General features: G+C 32.7%; 1 protein-coding gene and 1 long non-coding RNA gene across 2 annotated transcripts in view; both read left to right on the top strand.

The window, feature by feature from the left end:
* The first annotated feature begins 1,180 nt into the window (after positions 1 to 1,180).
* LOC142545034 (uncharacterized) overlaps positions 1,181 to 21,523 on the top strand; it is a 48,644-nt gene continuing 28,301 nt past the window's right edge. Inside the window, exon 1 of the long non-coding RNA XR_012820203.1 lies at positions 1,181 to 1,289. This is a non-coding gene — a long non-coding RNA (uncharacterized LOC142545034). The remainder of the gene's footprint in view (positions 1,290 to 21,523) is intronic.
* LOC142545033 (early light-induced protein 1, chloroplastic-like) lies at positions 8,237 to 9,243 on the top strand. Its single transcript, XM_075652018.1, has 3 exons — positions 8,237 to 8,480; positions 8,646 to 8,738; positions 8,844 to 9,243. The coding sequence occupies exons 1-3, from the start codon at positions 8,337 to 8,339 to the stop codon at positions 9,186 to 9,188; spliced, it is 582 nt and encodes a 193-aa protein (XP_075508133.1). The 5' UTR covers positions 8,237 to 8,336; the 3' UTR covers positions 9,189 to 9,243.

Raw genomic sequence — 21,523 nt, 5'->3', positions numbered from 1 at the left:
AATCCTCTAATGGCGGATGTGTATTTATATGGAGTGATTGAAGAAATATGGGAATTAGACTATCATCAATTTCAAGTTCCTCTTTTCAGGTGTGCGTGAGTTTCAAATGACAAAGGAGTAATCAACAATGATGAATGTGGCTTTACCTTGGTCAATATGAACAAACGAGGGCACAAAAATTATGAATTTATCCTTGCAAGTCAAGTCAATCAAGTCTTTTATATTGACGACCCATTAAAAATGATGGTCTATTGTGCTCCCAGTGCCAAATAGATGTAATGAGGGAGATGATGATGGTTGGACTAGTATTCTAGAGTCTCGACCAATTGATGATGTTGATCCTCATTGTATTCTTGTTCATGAAAGATACTTTAGATTAGAAAACGAGGATGTCTGGGAAATGAACAAGAAACAATGATGATTTTTACTTTTATGGCATGTTTATTTAGGGACAAGAAAAGATATGTTATCTGCTTTAAAAAATTATATTATGCACTTTTATCATGTTTTTTTATTGTTATTATTTATGTAATGTTTATATATATATATATTTGTCTTATTGTTATTATTTATGTCACGTTTATATTTTTGTTATTATTATTATTATGGATAATTTATCTAAAGACACAAATACTTTAAGTTTTATCTTGATTTTGTGTTTGCAATTGGCATTTATGTTGCTTGGACAATGGTTTAGTTTAGAATAATTGTATGAAAATTCTAAATTGTAGAAGAAGGGGAAACCTCAACTATTTGCTCTTTCGGATGTTCCTGGTCAGCTGACAAGTTCAAGGATATTCAAGGTTATTGAAAAAACATTACTCATGGCATGCAAGTATATCTACTCGCATGCTGTTAGATTGATGAATGAATTGGAGACCATATACTTAGAGTTTGAGGGCGCTATGTTTGGACGTCCTAAAAACATATGATTTCTAAAAGAAGATATCTTACGTTTTATGGAGATGAGAGAGATAGACGCCAGACAAATTTTGATTTACATGGGTATGTTATATCTAACTTATTGTGTTTTTTGCATATTTATTATTTTATGTGGAACTTGTCTATACTTTGAAACATTTATAACCAAGTTATGTAATATTTGAGTGCAGTCACCTCTACAAATATTTGAGAGAAGAAGACATGGCTGATTATATTTCATTTGTGGATCCCGAAAGCATACCTACATGCCCAATTGGTAAAGATGGTCGTGACTTATCACGACATATTATTGACCAGTTGGAAGCAGTGTGTAGAGACATCATCTGCCTTATCCCATACAACACTGGGTAAGAGTTTAGTTATTTAATGACTTCTACTACATACTAGTCAATGTCATATTTTCATTTTTGCAGGTACCATTGGATCTTGACTATCATCAAAGAAGATAAAATTATGATATATTTATTGGACTGTACGGCTAACAGAAACCGAGACGATGCATGGAAAACTATAATGACCAAATAAGTAGTAGATTTTGAATGCATTCACTTATAAATATGAAAAAAAAAATTTTTTTTACTTTTTAAAATGAAGTGAGGTTAAAATATACAATTCCTGGAAGGGTATTTCTCAAATATCGTGTTCTAAACAATCGCCAATATGAGTTGTGCTTATGTATGAAGACATGAATGAATTGTTCTTATTATTTGGAATGTGATTATTGCATTAACTTTTCAATTTCATTATATATAGGGTAATCTAAAACAAAATGGTTTGTTGAATGTGGATATTGTGTGATGAGGTACATGAAAGAGATAGTTGAATCTGAAAATCTACAGTTGGAGAGGATGATAAGTTTCTTCTTTATGATATGCTCTAGTTTCTTATTGAGATAAACTGCTGCCATTGAGATATGTGCACATGAAATCTATATAATTATTAATTCGGGAATTTATGCTATTAAAATTAATGGTTGGGATAATTTGTTTCCATTGGGATATATATGCATATGGTAATATGTATATTATGATAATTGATATGTTGTTTTGCCCTTTATTTTGTTGTTTATGATATGCCTAGTTTTGTTGTTTATATGCATATGATTTGGTCTTTATTTGTGACAGTGGTGTTTATGATATATGATTAGTGAGTGATCGGGTCTACTGTTGATTAGGGTTAAGGAATTGTTTCATATTGCAGAAAAGTGAGCAAAAATAAATTTACAGAATTTGTCACTTTCGATATTAACTTTGTTTTTTTACATTTAAATGCTTTAGCTGTAGCCGTCCCCTCTCTTACCTTTTGACTTCTCCTTGTAAGAATGTTCACATGGAAATGACACTGTCCTCTAAATATGGCATAACCATTTGCAGAACATTTAAATCCCCACTGTCGTAAAAGTTATTTCATTTGTACACTACTTAAATTTTGATTTTATTGTCCTTATATTTTACTTTGAATCTTATCAACTATAAATAGCTTAAATTCAAACCCGAAGATTTCTGCTAGGTACCCTCTGGACCGGAGAATAAACAATAAATTTTTGTGGATTTGTAGATATTGTCATTTTTTTGGATGAATGATCTTATTAATTAATCTAATGCATCTTGTACTTACTTTTTACATTTCAGTCTGCATGATCAATCAAGAACCAATAGTGTGAGGCCCGAGGCCGAAGAGAGCGGGGGGTCATCACCGGTGCTATGAGGTTGCTCGGACAATGAGCGGACTCCTGGGAGGCTTCTAGGCGGAGGGAACATGAATGAACCGATCTTACATCGGAAGGAGAGGGATTGAGAAACTGTTCAGGTATGAGACTGTACAGTTGAGGAGGGCTTAAAAGATTTGAATGGTACTACTCATATCAAGAATGTGCATCTTCTTTTCGGTAGCTCATCACTTAAGAACTCCAAAGTTAAGTGTGCTTGACTTGGGGCAATTTTGGGATGGGTGACCCTCTGGGAAGTTTCCTAGGGTACGTGTGAGTGAGGACATAAGCACGCTGGAAAGACTCGTCTTTGTATAGTGAGGACAATCGTCGAATCTGGGGCGTTATTGTCACGCTCCGAACCTGGGAGAGCGGCATCGGCGTTGTTTTCAAATAAAATTCAAAAACAACAAACCTCATAGTATAAAATTTAACCAAAAACCAGTTTATTATTTCATGACGAAATTTGTTCTTACATCCCAAAGTACAAAACATAACCAAATACATCAGCGGAAGCTAAAACTTATCATCATAGAGACAACAAAAATCAAATAATAGTAGCACTTCTAAATGTCTCCTTTTTCATCAGCCCAAGATTATGTATGCTCTTCCTTTTCAAGTTCCTTTTCATTCTTATCTGAGGAGGGAAATAATGGGTGAGTGTTTTGGAAAACACTCAGCAAGTGGGGGATGATCGATTACCACAAGTACATATAAATATAATTTAAAACCCATATTGCAAACTGATTTTCAAAACGTAGTATATCATATCAGATCAGAATCGGAATCTTAATGCGAAACAGAGATTATCAGACAGTTTAGAACAGAACAAATCAGAACAAACGAAAACACTGTTAATCATCTCGTTTTCCATGGTCAAATTATCCCCCATATGTTAGTCCTCTAAGGGGTGAGGCCAAAACACAGTTTTATACCCACTGATGGGGGCCATACAGAACACAATTTTATACCCACTGATGGGGCCATAACACAATTTTATACCCACTGATGGGGGGCCATATAGAATTTACAATCGTCGTTCTATATCCCACTCGAATCATAACAGTGCAACACAGAATCAGATGTATCAAACAACACTTATCAGGATTTTTGAATGAATTCAGCGGAATCAAAGAACATCAGAAATAGAAGGAACATATCGTTCATCGATCGAGATTTTATAAAATATATAATAGCATTTTTCGAAAATGATTTGACACACATACACGCATGTCATGAAATACTTATACAAAGTTTAAGTTACAAAGAAATACATAGCAAAAGCCCACTTACCTCGATCTCAGCTTGATATAGTGGAAACTATTATTGATCATCTTCTATCATCAACTTCATGTCATAACCTAAGAATTATATTTCATAAAAGAATTCCTTAAATATCCTCAAGTACAAAATACCCGATGTATCCACATAAAAGACGATTATTTTCAGTGTCCTTCAATCCTTATGTCACTACTCTAATTTAATAAAAAGAATGAGAAGATACTAGTATGGAAAGGAATAAGTTGGGGGTGGCAATTTGACAAAATGAAATGATTTGGAATAGTACTTGGTAAATTTGATGGTGATAAAATATAGGGTTTATGGCTTATCTCTCCACTCTCTTTGTAAGAAAAATGAAAATGGGTTGGGAGGATTTATATAATACACAAAAGTGACATGAAAGGTTGATAATTTAATTAGGAGAAGTTATTATCACATTGAAAGGAATTTATGAAAATGAGTTACAACTTTTAAATAATAATAATTTCATATTAAATAGAAAGAAACCAATTTGTAAACATGCTTTCTTTATAAGCTAAGAAGAAAGAATGAAGATTGTAATTTATTTAATATTGAATGTATAAAAATGTGCCTAAAACGTGGGTTGTGGGAGGGATTAGGAATTTGGTAGGTCACGGTAATTTATGAATAAGTAGTAATTAGGCTTTAGAGATTAATTTGAAGACTAATCAATAATTTTAACACATGGGAAATCAATTATCTATTCGGATAATTTGACATAAAAATAAAGATAGATTTGAAAAACATAACCAATATATATTTTAATTTCCCAAGAGATAATATAATTTTTCCTGTAATTTAGAAGGAGGTGAATTAAGATATAATTTTAAAATTCTCACTTTCTTTAGTGCAAGAATAATATCTTAATCATTATTTAATAGGAGAAATTAATATCATGATTGAAATGAATTTAAAAATGAGTTACAATTTTAAATATTACTAGTTTCACATTAACATTGAAATTAAGATAAATCATTAATGGAAAATTAAAATAGTGAGTCATTCATTCTGTTCATTTTTTATTTTCATCATTTCATTTTATTATTATTGTTGTTAGATATGAGAAATTAAATTTGAAGAATGTTTTAAATATTTGCACTTTTTAATATGACCTAGATTTTGATCCGATTTATATTTATAAAAATATATATTTTAAGTATAAAATTTAATATTTTTTTAATCAAATCAAATTAATAAGATTCATTTATGTCTTTTTTTTTTGACGGATAAAATCAAATGTAGCTTGTCATTGTAAAATATACCTAATATAAATATAAAATTACTAAAACGTTTTAGTATTATGATTGTATTTGAAGTAAATTACTAAAATATAGTATTATGATTGTATTTGAAGTAAATTACTAAAATATACCTAAGCGAAACAATATTTTTCATATATCTTAAAAGCAAATGATGGGTGGACAAAGATACATTCTATACTATTCTTGATTTTTTTTTAAATTTCTTTTCGTTTTCCATTTGTTCTCTAACTACTAATATGACTAACTAATTTAAGAATATATACATATAAGTTAATAAAATCTTAAATATATATAAATAACCCAAATAAGTATAAATATTATGTATAGATTAAATTTATTAAATTTTAAAAAATATATTTTAATTCAATAAATAAAATTAGTATTTTAGTCTATTTTTCAAATAAAATTAAATCTTTAAATTTATTAATATATTCGGGTCGGGTTGGGAATCCCGTCGGGTATATCCTATATTCCCGATCCCTTTCCCGATTCTGAGCGGGTGGGGAAAAATCCCGACCATTCGGGTTGGGAAAATTTCGGGTCGGGCCCGGGTCGAAAGTCGGGAAGGGTCGGAAATTTTCTGATTTTTGCCAGCCCTAATCACAGTTACAGTTGGTATCAGAGCCGACCTCTCCTAGTACGGTGTGGTTCGAGGATGAACCAAGCGGAAGCTGGTGGGCATGTGAGGCCTAGGGCCGAAGAGGGCGGGGGGTGATCGCCGGTGCTATGAGGTTGCACGGACAATGAGCGGCTCCTGACAGGCTTCTAGGCGGAAGGAACATGAATGAACCGATCTTACATCGGAAGGAGAGGGATTCCGAAACTGTTCAGGTATGAGACTGTGCAGTTGAGGAGGGCTTAAAAGATTTGATTGGTACTACTCATATCAAGAATGTGTATCTTTTTTTCGGTAGCTCATCACATAATAACTCCAAAGTTAAGCATGCTTGACTTGAGGCAATTTTGGGATGGGTGACCCCTGGGAAGTTTTCTATGGTGCGTGTGAGTGAGGACATAAGCACGCTGTAAAGACTCGTCTTGGTACAGTGAGGACAGTATTCGAATCTGGGGCGTTACAAATAGTGCAACCAATCTCAATATGATGAAGCAAGAAGTGAATGGAGCGAATTCGTCTACTCTTATGTAGGTGCTTAAATAGATCCTGTGCGTTGTGCTAAATCTTTGGTTTGTCATTGTGCATGTTAGGATATACTTGTGGATATACACATTTGGCTTTTTGTATATATTTTTGGATAATACTGGTGTATTTGTGGATATATACTCGTGGATTGGTAGATAAACTTGTGGATTCGTGGATTTTCATCATTTTTAGATGGATAATTTATGAATCAAATGAATATTTTAAGTTATATGTGTGTGTGTATGGTGGTATTATTGTATATTACTTAAATTATTTTTATAAAGTGAAAAATATGTTTTTACTTCACTACTTTATTAAATTAGTGCGGTGATGATCAAGAATTACTTCGTTAAATTAAAATTGTGTTGCAATAAAATATGATTATTTAATTCAACAATAAACTAAATGATGAAGTAATAAAAAACAAAATAATTCGTCATATTAAAATTTTGTCGAAGTCAAAGAAAGAATTTACTTCACCACAACTCAATAATTGTGAAGTCGTTCTTTATTAAATACTTCATTATAATACAAAAAAAAATGCAGTCTTTTAAATTGACTACTTCGTCAATAAATGTAAATTGTGAAGTAACAAAATACCAAATATTTCAACAAATAACAACTATGGCGAAGGTATAAAATATATTTACTTCATCATAGTTTCATAACAACGAAGTCATTCGCATCAATTACTTCACCAAAATACAAAACCTGTGAAATTACACAAAACATTTACTGCGTCAATCATTGTAAACTATGAAGTTATATATGAGCTATTATTGTTGCACTTTAAGAAATCGATGAAATAAAATACGTTGTTTTACTTTGGTATCGGTCTAATTCCGGACCGGTTTTCCTTCATTGAACCGGCCAAAGACTTCGCTAATTTCTTGGATACGACTACGGTTAGAATGCATAGAAAAATGGTACCCTATTACTTCATGTTCGTCTACTTCAGCAATTATCTACCTATGACATCATTGAACATGCGAAATAATCAATGAAATTATACTAGTCATCAGACAAGGACAATATAGGATACACATTACAGAAATTTAATAAAGAACTATTTAGTAACTAAAGTTAAATTTGTAATTAACTTTTATTAGTATAATGAGATTTGTCATTATCACAATGGATCTGATGATGGAAAGATAACCTTTTAGTATGGTAACTCATTTAATTTCGTATTTTAGTCCATTAACTCGTCAAAATTAGATTTTGGTGCAATAAATTTAATTTACAACTATTTTCCTATAAATTGCTGATGTGACACTAGACAAGTAAAAAATTTCAGTGTTACATCAATAATTCTGATGCCATAACAACACTTCGATAAAATAGGATTAAGAGAAAAAACTAATCAAATTTACTACGTGCTAAAACTAAACTTTGAATACTTAATGGACCAATTATTAAACACAAAATGAGACAACTCAGTTGATAAAAATATTATTTTCCCATCTAATCGATATGTCTGAAAAAATATTAAGACTTTGACGAAAAATAGACTCAAAATAAAAATGCCTCACATAACATAACATATTCCAAAATCCTCATAACGACCTTTGGATCTCAACATCCTCATTTTAATTTTGACACCATTATTTTATTATGTTATTACAGAGAAAGGTTACACATAGTTTGAATTTTGTGTGAAATAATTATATCTACGTACATAATTTCATACACCGACCCAACTAGAATTTTATAGCCGTACACATCCTGAAATGAAACCTGTGCGGTGCCTATGAGTTCATATTCATACGGTGTTGTGCGAATAATAACAATTTTACGTGGAACAAGAAATACCCACAATTTCTCCGCACAAAAAGCTCGGATATTGCATCTATAAATAAACCCACAATCCCAACACACTCCCATATTCAAACCAGATACGACTTTTGTACCAAAACAACTTATTTTGATTATTAAAATAAGTAGAAAAATTCTCAGTTTTCTTTCAGACTAAATACACAATATGGCAGCTGCAGCAACGGGGATGCAAATGATCTGTGGAGCTGGTTTTAATTCAAGAACAGTTGGTTTGAACCAGTTTGTACCTTTGAAGAGCGCGTCACTTTTTAAGAGGGATTTAAAGTTCAGAATTCGAAGCATGGCTGAGGTATATATATAATGTGAAACTATTGAATGATTGTGGTTAAATAACAAAAAAAGTGATCCGCAGATCTTATAGTACTACTTATGCAAAGTTTATGATGTACATTTTTTAAGTAAATAATATATATTAATTAATAATATTGGAGTTTATTAATTCTTGATTCAACAGGATGGTGATGATGTCACTGGAGAGAAAGAAAAAGCAGCAGTTCCAATTCCTCCTAAGTTGTTTTCAACACCTCCTGCACCGCCGCAACCCGAGGTTAATTCAAATCCAAACAATATTTCTTGTTGTTACAATTAATACGATACATAATACATTCATTATTCATATATTCACATGTGAGCTCAATCTACGTGCATGCAGGAAAGCACCAAGATTACAAACATAATGGCCTTTGACGGGCCTGGCCCGGAGAGGATCAACGGTCGTCTAGCCATGATCGGATTCGTGTCAGCCATCGCAGTAGAATTAACCAGAGGACAGGATATCTTCTCGCAAATACAAAACGGAGGGATCCCGTGGTTTCTCGGGACGACTGTTTTGCTATCCGTGGCATCACTTGTGCCGTTGTTTAAAGGAGTGAGCGCGGATTCGAAATCGCGGGGATTGATGACATCTGATGCAGAGCTTTGGAATGGAAGGCTTGCAATGGTAGGATTGATAGCTTTGGCTTACACCGAGTATGTCAAGGGTGGGACTCTTGTCTGAATGTTTTGTGTATGATAGTGTTAATATCGTGTGGTGTGTAGACTGTAAACAATGATGTATATTTTAATAATATAAGTGAGAATGTTTGATTAAATAATTTACAGTTCTATTTGACACGTGGGATGCCTTGTCATTACTTTGGTGGAAAAAAACTAAAAATGAAAAATTTATAGACAAAAATGTTGAAAATAATATATTAAATGTTGAAAAATAATATTTAAAATGTGTGTATTGAATATTTGAACGTTGAATATTTGAACGTTGAAAATAAAAGTTGTAAATATTGAAAATTAGTGTGTGATGATGTAGGTAATGATGTATTTTATTTTTAGATTATTTGTAAAGAAATTCTATAAATAGCCTCACCATTTGTGAAGAAATTCACAATTGAGTAGAGAGAAAAATATTATAAAGTGTGTAGTTTGGTAAATTTTGAGAGTTTGAGATTTTTACTTTTTACCATAAATTTTTACCTTTTCACAACACGTTATCAGCACGAAGCTCTGAAAGTTCTCCATATTTTTCCAAGCTCCAAAACAGAAGAAAAATGTAACAAAAGTAATAATATTTATTTTACTGTTTTTTATTTATTGTGTATATATTTAATATATAATATAATGTTATTATTAGAAATAATAAAAATAAATTTTTCAAAAACTTGTTATAAATCCTGGGAGAATGTTAAGACGACATCCCACACTCCCGGTAAGGGATACGACAAGTATAAAAGCCTATAAGGTTTTTAAACAAAATAACTTATGACACATCATTATAATAATATGATATGATATACATAATTATTTAAACATGACTAATATTATATACATAATATTATTACCATAAAATTATACAAATACATACTTTTATTTTTTGTACACCAACGGTCATAAATGGTAACAAAACGGCTAGTTTTTGCCCTATAAATATGATCTCACAAACATATTCAATCACTCCAACTTTCTCTTCTTCTCTAAAAATTATTCTTTATCAAATTTTTCGAAGAAAAAAGAAGATGGCTTTCTCAAGGTTATTTTTAATTATTTTGGTTATCATACTCACGAGTCTTGTATTTATTGGAGAATATCCTCCTCGTGTGTTTTCTTATTTTTACGAATGCTTGTATTTGTTGTTTATCCATTACTTTGTATTGCAATATTCATTAACTAATAAAATGAATCGTAATTTTTTTTAGTACCACCATGTCAAATTTGACAAAGCTCGAATTTGTTGCGCTCGACATCACGGGAAAAAATTATATGCCATGGACTCTCGATGTAGAAATGCATATTGAGTCATTGGGTCTAAGCGAGACCATTAAAGAAAATGGTATATCTTCATCACAAGAAAAAGCAAAAGCTATAATATTTTTGCGTCGACATCTCGATGAAGGTTTAAAATGTGAATATCTTATCGAAAAAGATCTCATGGCTCTGTGGAAAGGATTGAAAGAAAGATTTGAACATATAAAGGAAGTTATATTTCCGACCGCCCGTAATGAATGGAATATGTTAAGATTCCAAGATTTTAAGAAAGTCAGTGATTATAATTCAGCGATGTATCGAATAATCTCGCAGCTAAAATTTTGTGGACATGAGGTTACAGAATCGGAAATGCTTGAAAAAACATTTTCCACGTTTCACGCATCAAATATAACTTTACAGCAACAATATAGAGTGCGTGGATTTGCGAGATATTCTGAACTCATCGCCTGTCTTCTTGTGGCGGAAAAGAACAATGAGCTATTAATGAGAAATCATCAGTCCCGACCCACTGGATCAACAGCATTTCCAGAAGTAAATGCACTGAGTAAAAATGAATTTAAACCTGGAAACCAAAATCAAATTCAAAGACAAGGTTTTGGTCGAGGTCGAGGACGTGGTCGTGGTCGTGAACGTGGAATTGGCCGTGGTCGTGGTCGAGGCCGTGGTTTTGAAAACAATAGAGATAGCTATTTTTATAACTCATCTCAAAAGGGCGTCACGAACCATCCACAGAAAAGGCATCATGAGAACATGAGTGTTAATGAAAATCACTCGAAAAAATTTGAAAGTTCTTGTTTCAGATGCGGCACTCCAGGACATTGATCTCGTATTTGTCGAGCCCATGAGCACCTTTGCAAGCTCTATAAAGAATCGATAAAGGGGAAAGAAAAAGAGACCAACTTCACTGAACGAAGTGACCAGTTTGAGTAATTCAACTCATTTTGATGCTGCTGATTTTATGAATGATTTCTCTGGAAATGATCAATATGTTGGTGGGATAGAAATAAACAATATTGATGCTACAGATTTTCTCAATGATTTCTCTGAAAATGAACAATATAATGGTAGAATATAAATGTACAATAATTTATTTTCATGTATTCATATAATAATGTTTTATTGTACAATTATGATATGTGTTATATTTACATATGTATTGTCAGTAATCTTATTTCATTGCATATTTTTTTTTTGAAGTTCAAATATGGAAAATGCTATGAGTAAAGCTGAAGTTTGCATACCCGATAGTGGTACAACGCACACTATCCTCCGAGATAAAAGATATTTCTTGGAACTAAAACCAACAAAAACAACGGTGAATACAATATCAGGTCCTGTAGACTTGATTGAAGGATGTGGTAAAGCACAATTTTTGTTACCTAATGGTACAAAATTTTTGATCAATGATGCTTTATATTCACCACAATCGAAAAGAAATTTGTTGAGTTTTAATGATATATATTCCCATGGGTATGATACTCAAACAATGAATGAAGGGAATGAGAAATATATGTGTCTTATCACATATAAATCAGGAAAGAAATATGTGATTGAAAAACTACCAATGCTCCCTACTGGATTGCATTATACACATATAAGTCCCATTGAATCAAACCTGGTGGTAGATAATTCTTCAATATTAACCAATTGGCATGATCGATTAGGACATCCTGGTTCAACAATGAAGCGAAGAATTATAGAAAATACACATGGTCATCCACTGAAAGACCAGAAGATCTTTCAGAATAATAAGTTTCAATGTAAAGCATGTTCTCTTGGAAAACTTATTATAAGACCATCGCCAGCCAAAATCCAAACTGAATCACCAATGTTTCTTGAACGTATTCAGGGTGATATTTGTGGACCAATCCATCAACCATGTGGACCATTCAGATACTTTATGGTATTAATTGATGCCTCCAGCAGATGGTCACATGTATGTTTATTGTCAACTCGAAATGTTGCATATGCAAGATTACTTGCTCAAATAATAAAATTGAGGAATCAATTTTCCGATTATACAATCTAGAAAATTAGACTTGATAATGCTGGTGAATTTACTTCCCAGACTTTCAATGATTATTGTATGTCTATGGGAATCATTGTTGAGCATCCTGTTGCTCATGTACATACACAGAATGGATTGGCTGAATCATTGATTAAACGTCTGCAAATGATTGCTAGACCAATGATTATGAAAACAAAGCTCCCTATTTCTATATGGGGACATGCAATTTTACATGCTGCTTCATTAATTCGCATCAGACCAAGTGCATATCATAAATACTCCCCATTGCAGCTTGCATTTGGTAAAGAACCAGACATTTCTCATCTGAGAATTTTTGGATGTATGGTTTATGTGCCTATTTCACCACCGCAACGAAAGAAAATGGGACCTCAGAGAAAGGTTGGAATTTATATCGGTTATGATAGTCCATCAATCATTCGATATCTTGAACCTCAGACAGGCGATGTGTTCACAGCACGTTTTGCTGATTGTCATTTTAATGAGGAAATCTTCCCAATGTTAGGGGGAGAACAAAAACATACCGAAAAGGAAATTACATGGTATGTATCATCATTGTTACATCTGGATCCAAGAACAAAACAATGTGAAAAAGATGTACAGCAAATTTTGCACTTGCAAAGAATAGCAAATCAAATACCAGATGCATTTGCAGACACAAAAGGGGTAACTAAATCATATATACATGCTGCAAATGCCCCTGCTCGAATTGAAATTCCGAAGAAACAAATTGAAAATACTCATGATGTCATTAAACGCCTGAAGCGTGGAAGGCCAGTCGGTTCCAAGGATAAAAATCCTCGAAAAAAAATTCATAGAGAAACACGATGATCACAAAATAAAGAATGATGTTCCTGAAGAAACACTTGATGATCACAAAATAGAGAATGATGTTCCTGAAGAAACACATGATGATGAAAAATGTTCTGTCAGAACCACAAACTGACGAGAATCATGAAATCTCTATCAATTATATTAATACTGGAAAAATATGGAACCGAAAAGATATAGAAGAAATTGATGATATATTTTTTTATAATGTGGCAATCGACATCATAAATGATAATGAAGATTACGAACCAAAATCTTTTGGTGAATGTAAAAAATCGGCATGATTGGATAAAATGGAAAGAAGCCATCCAGGTTGAATTGGATTCGTTAAATAAACGTAATGTTTTTGGACCTATAGTCCTTACACCTGAAGGTGTAAAACCTGTTGGATACAAATGAGTTTTTATTCGAAAGCGAAATGAGAAAAATGAAATAGTAAGATATAAAGCTCAACTTGTTGCACAAGGTTTTTCTCAAAGGTCTGGAATTGATTATGAAGAAACGTATTCTCCCGTGATGGATGCAATTACGTTTCGGTATTTGATTAGCTTGGCGGTATCTGAAAATTTAGAAATGCGTCTTATGGATGTTGTTACAGCTTACTTAAATGGATCACTCGATAGTAATATATATATGAAAATCCCTGAAGGATTTAAGATGCATGAAGCACAAAGTTCAAAACCCAGAGAATGTTATTATGTGAAATTACAAAGATCGTTATATGGGTTAAAGCAATCCGGCCGAATGTGATATAATCGGCTAAGTGATCACTTGATGAAAAGAGATATGTAAATAATTCAATATGCCCTTGTGTTTTCATTAAGAAAACAACATCCGGATGCGTAATTATTGCTGTATATGTTGATGATTTAAACATCATTGGAACAAATAAGGAAATTCAAGAAGTTGTGTCATACTTGAAGGAAGAATTTGAAATGAAGGATCTTGGAAAAACCAAGTATTGTCTGGGTTTACAAATTGAACAAAAAAAATGTGGAATATTTGTTCACCAGACAAATTATACAGAAAAGATCTTTAAACGTTTAATATGGATAAATTAAATCCTTTAAGTACTCCAATGGTTGTTAGATAATTAAACATAGAAAATGATCCATTCCGTCCATGTGAAGATGATGAAGATATTCTTGGTCCAGAAGTACCATATCTAAGTGCTATCGGTGCCCTTATGTATCTTACAAATTGTACAAGGCCTGATATATCTTTTGCCGTAAATTTGTTGGCAAGATTTAGCACATATCCAACAAAGAGACACTGGAACGGAATTAAACATATATTCCGTTAACTACGAGGAACGACAGACTTGGGACTTTTATATTCAAAAGATGCTAATCCAAGTATAATTGGTTATGCTGATGCTGGATACTTATCTGATCCACACAAGGCACGTTCTCAAACTGGATATGTATTTACTCGTGGAGGCACTGCAATTTCTTGGCGTTCACAGAAACAAACACTCGTAACAACTTCATCAAACCATGCCGAGATTATTGCACTATATGAAGCAAGCCGTGAATGTGTGTGGTTAAAATCAATGACCCAACATATCCAAATCTCATGCGGATTATCATTCGACGAGAAGCCTGTGATACTATATGAAGATAATGCTGCATGTGTTGCTCAAATGAAAGAGGGATACATAAAAAGCGACAGAACTAAACATATTCCTCCTAAGTTCTTCGCATTCACCAAAGAGCTAGAGAAAAATAAATGTATTGATGTTCGTCACATTCAATCAAGTGAAAACTCATCAGATCTCTTCACAAAGGCACTTCCTACGTCAATATTCAGAAAGCACATATATAATATTGGGATGCGCAATCTACGAAATTTGTGAAGAATTGTTCGTGTCAACATGAGGGGAAGCTTACGTGACTGCACTCTTTTTCCCTTACTATGATTTTTATCCCAATGAGTTTTTCCTAGTAAGGTTTTTAACGAGGCAGTATGAAGACATCTTCGTATCATGATCATCATCACAAGGGGGAGTGTTGAAAATAATATATTAAATGTTGAAAAATAATATTTAAAATGTGTGTATTGAATATTTGAATGTTGAAAATAAGAGTTGTAAATATTGAAAATTAGTGTGTGATGATGTAGGTAATGATGTATTTTATTTTTGGATTATTTCTAAAGAAATTCTATAAATAGCCTCACCATTTGTGAAGAAATTCACAATTGAGTAGAGAGAAAAAATATTATAAAGTGTGTAGTTTGGTAAATTTTGAGAGTTTGAGATTTTTACTTTTTACCATAAATTTTTACTTTTCACAACAAAAAAGACCGAAAACGAAAATGTGTCAGTTTATTAAAATATAATTTCCTCGGTACATTCAGAAAAACTTTCCCAATGTTAATGATATTATTCGATAAACATTCAGAATATGTGAATGGAATTATTCGATAAACATTCAGAAAAGCCATGCTTTTGAATGGAACATCGCTAAAATTTTATCTTAACTCAATAAGTTGATCTTTATTTTCTTTTTTCTTTTTTTTTTGTTGAGTGCTAATGTCAACATGTTAAAAATGTTTGGTTTAGTAACAATAATATTTATATATCAGTAGAAATGAATTAATAAATTAAAAATATCAATTTATTAGTTATTACACAAAAAATAAATTTGACGATTTACACTGATTTAGGTTTGTCTGTTCACACATATTAAAAAGCATTTAAAAAATAATTTTTATAAAAAAAATTTCTATTTGACCCTTTTTAAATAAATGTTTTAATTGAATAAAAACAATGTTGTTAAACAAATTAAATAGGGGTATACCTCGTCCAACAATGATGAGATTCCAAAACCGTGCATGTATGAGAGTGTAGACTGTGCAAGTATCAGGCTGTATAGTTCAAAATAGTTTATTAGTAATATTATATCATCAAGATACATTTTAGTTTCAAGAGTTCATCACATAAGAACTTCAAAGAATGTTTGACTTGAGACAATTCTAGGAGTGATGACATAAACATACTGGAAAGATTCGTGTTGATACAATGAAAATAGTTCATCACATATGATCTCCAAAACTAAAAATGTTTGATTTGGGGCAATTCTAAGATAGGTAACCCTTGTGAAGTTTCTCATGATCGTGTGAGTGAGGATATAAACAAGTTGGAAAAGACTCAAGTTAATACAATAACGACAAGAGGAACATGTCTACCCCAACAAGAGGACAAAAAAAATCAATTGGACACTAGAAATAGACATATTGGAAAGATCGGAGACCAAAAAAAAAAAAAAGCATGTTCGCCCCAACAAAAGGACAAAAAACAATCAATTGGGCACCATAAAATACTATAGTTGCATGAAAAAAATGGAAAATGGTTTAAATTTATTTTTCAAATTTTTTATAAATATTTAATAAGGTTAAACAACATAAAAATATCATAATTTATACATATAACAATTTAATTAAATTCTATTAATCCTACACAAACGATTAGATTTTCTTATTCTGAATATGGTGAACTCAGTAGCAAAATTATTATTTATGTTAGACTTACTTTAATTGTGGTGATGAGAGTCAAAACCAGTAGGTGATGATAGTAAAAACAGAGGAAAATATAAATAGCAGAAGCACTCGTATCGCTAAAACAGAAGTAGTACTTATCGAGTATTTCTTAGCTAAACTTAACGGTTAGCAAAAACTGAAGCAGAATGTAGCCTAAGCAGAAGCAGAATGTAGCCTAAGCAGAAGCAAAACTTAACGTCTTTCATTTGATCGTTACAAGTCTTAATGTTACCGTTACCTTACTTAGTGCTAGTATTAATTGCACCATTTAATGCTTTACGGAGACATTTAACACGCTTTACTTTTTTTGGTATAAAACAAAGATTGATTATTCTGAAGCTTTCTACAGGACTTTTTTTCGGTGATAAAGCTGATTCACCCAGAGTCAAAGAAACTGTTTTGTTTATAGACGTTGGATTCAATGTTTCTATATATTAAATGATCAATCCAATATAGAAAACAACGATTATTATAAACAAGGAACACATTATCTGTCTATCATTCCAACGTTGTTTTGAGCAATCAAGAATTACTCTTTATCTTCAAGCTCAATATACAGAAAAGCAGCACACACTTTATAGCAGATATCTGATCTTCTGAGATCGTCTCGTGCTGCTGTTCTTTATCTCTTCACAAGCTATTCACCTTATTACATCTTATTGAGAAGAGTTTGTAATATGGAAAAAAGTCTTTTCCAGAACCTTGTTATATTCATTATATTGTGTTGTGAAACTAAGAGTTTCGGTAGGCGAAGGGTAAGTCCTAGTGAAGTGGGTGTGTACAAGAGTTGTACTCTAAAAACCAAAGTCTTTTAGTGATACCTTTTGGAAACAGAAGAAGGGGAGAAGTAGAAGATTTCATCTTCGAACTTCCAGAAACAACTACTGTCAACTGCCTACTGTTTTATTATTTTCACCTTAAACCATCAGATCGTTTCCGCACAAGTTATTGTGATCTGCAGGATTCTAGCACCTTTGCAAAAACATCAAAGAAAGGAACGAGTTTATTCACTCACACCCCCTCCCCAAACTCTAAATCGATCCCCAACAATTTACCAAAAAATTGAAATTTCATTTATAATTTTTCAGTATTTTAAAAAACGGTAAACGAGCGGCTACCTATCGCCTAGCACCTAGCCGCCTAGGCGGCCGCCGAAGCGGTTTTTTAAATTAGTTTTCATAATATTTAGTGACATTATATATTAATATCTCTAAATTTTTTTAAATTTTATTTTTATTTTAAGCTATTAAATCATTGATTGATATAGGTGGAGATAACATGACTTAATAAAAAAATAAGATGCAATTTCTTATTTTATAATATTAAATCATTGTTTAAATTAACTCAATATTATCATTGTGATCCTCCATTTTTTTCAGATGCAAAATCATCTTCGTGAAGTTTTCTCACTCTAGATCGCATATGAAGATGAAGTTAGATATATTAGGACAAACCAACAAATCACATTTCTTGTTAGACTTTGTTTAGAACCTATAAAACATTACATTTCATTTTTAATTGGATTTTTAATTTTAAATTAGAAGGCCAATTTTTTTTAAAATAAAAGCCTGCCTAAAGCCGCCTAGGATCGCCTGACACTTCCTAGGAAACAAGCTGACTAGCGCTTTTTCTAGGCGGTCGGTTGCCGCATAGTGTGCCTAGGCCGATTTTTAGAGCAATATAATTTTCCAAAGGACTAGAAATTTGTGTCCTTACGCATCCTTTAGCTTGAATGAATGCTCTCGAAACCTTGAAAAGAAAACATGTGTGGTGCCTATGAATCCAGGCATGGATGTGATTGAGTCGAACTATTGAATGTTTTAGTTTGACTCGTTTATAATCGATCTGAGCTCGAACTTATTTAATGAATATATTCATGATTCATAAGCTTATTTGAGATTTTATCGAGCCTAAGCAACTTAATAAATATAAATTTAAATATTTATTAAATTAATTGAAAATTAAATTATATATTTAGAGAAAAATATAATTTTCTTATTAAATTTGTAATTTTATTCTAATAAATAACTTTAATCGATTTTCTATATTTTCATAAGTAAAATGTAAAATCTATAAATCAAATATCAAAACTATTTTTTTTATCTATGAACTGACTCATGAGCCTATCAACGAACATGTTCATGAGCTAACGAGCCGCATTGTAAAGTTTGAACTTGGTTCGTTATCTTAACGAACATTATTAAATGAGCTTTTATCGATTCGAGCTTCGAATAACTCACGAGCGGCCTTGGTTCATTTACATCCTTAAATCTACGTACAAAAAGGTAAGGACAGGGCCACTTCTGGAAAAGGGGTCCAAAATAGGATAAGGGAGCCTCTATAGAATTTGGGGGAGTGATTGTAATTGAGTACCAACCAGAGCCAATTGATAATTATCATGCGACTTTGAAACCGCTAATATGTGTGAGGCAGCATATGATAATTATACAGAAAATCCAGAAGCGTTAATGAAATTTTTGGAGGAAGCAGAGAAACCGTTGTACAGTGGATGTAAACGTTACACAATTTGAGTGCATTTGTGAAACTGTACAATACCAAAGCAAGGCATGGGATGAGTGATGCTCTATTTCAGATCTACTAATGGATTTTGGGGATATGTTGCCAGATAATCACAATCTGCCATCCAAAATGTATGATGTAAAAAAGACATTGAGTTGTTTGGCGTTGAGTCATGAAAAGATTCATGCTCGTTCCAATGATTGCATCCTTTATAGGAAGCAATATATAGACTATGTAAGTTGCCCTAAATGTGGATTGCCGAGGTGGAAGCTAACCAAAAAGAACGTTGAGAAGAAAGTTGTTCATGCTAAGGTGATGTGGTATTTCCCTCCCATACCAAGATTTAAGCGCATGTTTAAATCTTTAGAGACCTCAAAAAATTTAACGTGGCATGCAGAAACCACATGATTTGCTGGTCAGTTACGTCATCCATCTGATTCACCATCTTGGAAGTTGGTGGATCATATGTGGCCCGGATTTGGAAGTGAGCCAAGAAATCTTTAGCACTTGCAGCTGATGGCATTAATCTTTATAGCAACCTTAGTAGTCGGTACAGTTGCTGGCCAATCATGTTGGCCACCTATAAACTGCCTCCAAATATGTGTATGAAGAGGAAATTCATCATGCTAACCATGCTCATTTCAAGGCTTAAACAGCCAGGAAATGATATAGATGTAATCTCGAGGTGCTAATTGAAGATTTGCAACGATTGTGGGAAGGAGTTGATGGCGTATATGATGCTTACCGAAGACAATTTTTCACTCTTAAAGCAGTCTTATTATGGACCATCAATGACTTTCCTGCCTATGGTAACCTTAGTGGATGTACTACACATGGTTATTATGTATGTCCAGTATGTGGAGAAGATACTTATGCAAAGCATTTGGAAAATGGGAAGAAAATGTCATTTGTTTGTCATAGACGATTCCTACCATGGTTTCATCCTTATCGGAGGCAAAATAATGAGTTCAATGACATGGAAAAACATGGAGAAGCATCTACACCATTATCTGGAGTTACCTTGTTGGCAAGATTTCAGACATAAGGTGTGAGTTTGGAAAGAAGATTAGTGCTAAAAAGGTAAAATAAAATGAATGCAAAGGGGAATAATGTGGAAGATAGTATAGAAGAAAAAGATTTCGGAGGCAACATATTTCAGAAAATGTTGGAAAAAGAAGTCACTTTTTTTCAATCTTCCTTATTGGAAATACTCGCCTGGTAGGAATTGTCTCGATGTGATGCACATTGAGAAAAATGTCTTCGAATCCCTCATTAATACTTTGATGAATGTTAAAGGAAAAACTAAGGACAATGTGGCAGCTAGGTTGGACATGGTTCAAATAGGAGTTGGGCCTGAATTGGCCCCTAAATTTGGTGAAAAAAGAACATATCTTCCTCCTGCCGCATGCTCATTCACAAAAAAAGAAATGTTACAAGTCAGTCAGTCGTTAATGGATATAAATGTTCCTGAAGGTTTCTGATCGAACATGAAGAATCTTGTGTGCATGTCTGAGCTGAAGTTGACAGACTTGAAATCTCATAATTGTCATGTTCTAATGCAGCATTTCCTACCAATACTCATCCGTGATGCACTACCAAAACATGTTAGATATGCCATCATAAGATTATGCTCATTCTTCAAAGATATTTGTTACAAGGTTATAGATGTAGCCAAGTTAGATAAGCTGCAATTTGACTTGGTTGTTACGCTATGCTTATTAGAGCAGTATTTTCCGGCTTTCTATCTTCGATGTCATGCTTCACTTAACAGTCCATCTTGTTCGAGAAGTCGGATTATGCGGACCAATTTATTTCCGGTATATGTATCCGTTCGAAAGATGCATGAAAGTGCTTAAGATTTATGTAGGCAGTCAAAAACATTCCGAAGGTTGCATTGTTCAGAGATATTCAGCCGAAGAAGCAATTGAGTTTTGTTCGGAATATGTCAATGATCTTGATCATGTTGTTGTCCCTCAATCAAATCGAGACCCCAAAACAAACGTTCCTGGATTCTTAGCATGCAAATCACCAATTATAGTGCAATAAGTTGATCTACAAAAGCACATTTGACTGTGCTGAAAAATACGGAAGAAGTATCTACTACATAATGTAAGTGTACCGCGTTAATTTATTATTTTGCACACTGTAATTGTCAA

This window comes from Primulina tabacum, chromosome 5 (genome assembly GCF_025594145.1).
Source record: "Primulina tabacum isolate GXHZ01 chromosome 5, ASM2559414v2, whole genome shotgun sequence".
In the NCBI taxonomy this organism is placed as follows: domain Eukaryota; kingdom Viridiplantae; phylum Streptophyta; class Magnoliopsida; order Lamiales; family Gesneriaceae; genus Primulina; species Primulina tabacum.
Note: the sequence above shows the minus strand (reverse complement) of the source record. Positions and strands in the feature narration are given on the sequence as shown.

Bases quoted from the DNA above. Each gene is read 5' to 3' on its own strand.
- LOC142545033 (XM_075652018.1), top strand. From the start codon at position 8,337: ATGGCAGCTGCAGCAACGGGGATGCAAATGATCTGTGGAGCTGGTTTT. The intron at 8,481-8,645 runs GTATATATATAA...TTGATTCAACAG, and splicing joins GAATTCGAAGCATGGCTGAG to GATGGTGATGATGTCACTGG. The intron at 8,739-8,843 runs GTTAATTCAAAT...ACGTGCATGCAG, and splicing joins CTGCACCGCCGCAACCCGAG to GAAAGCACCAAGATTACAAA.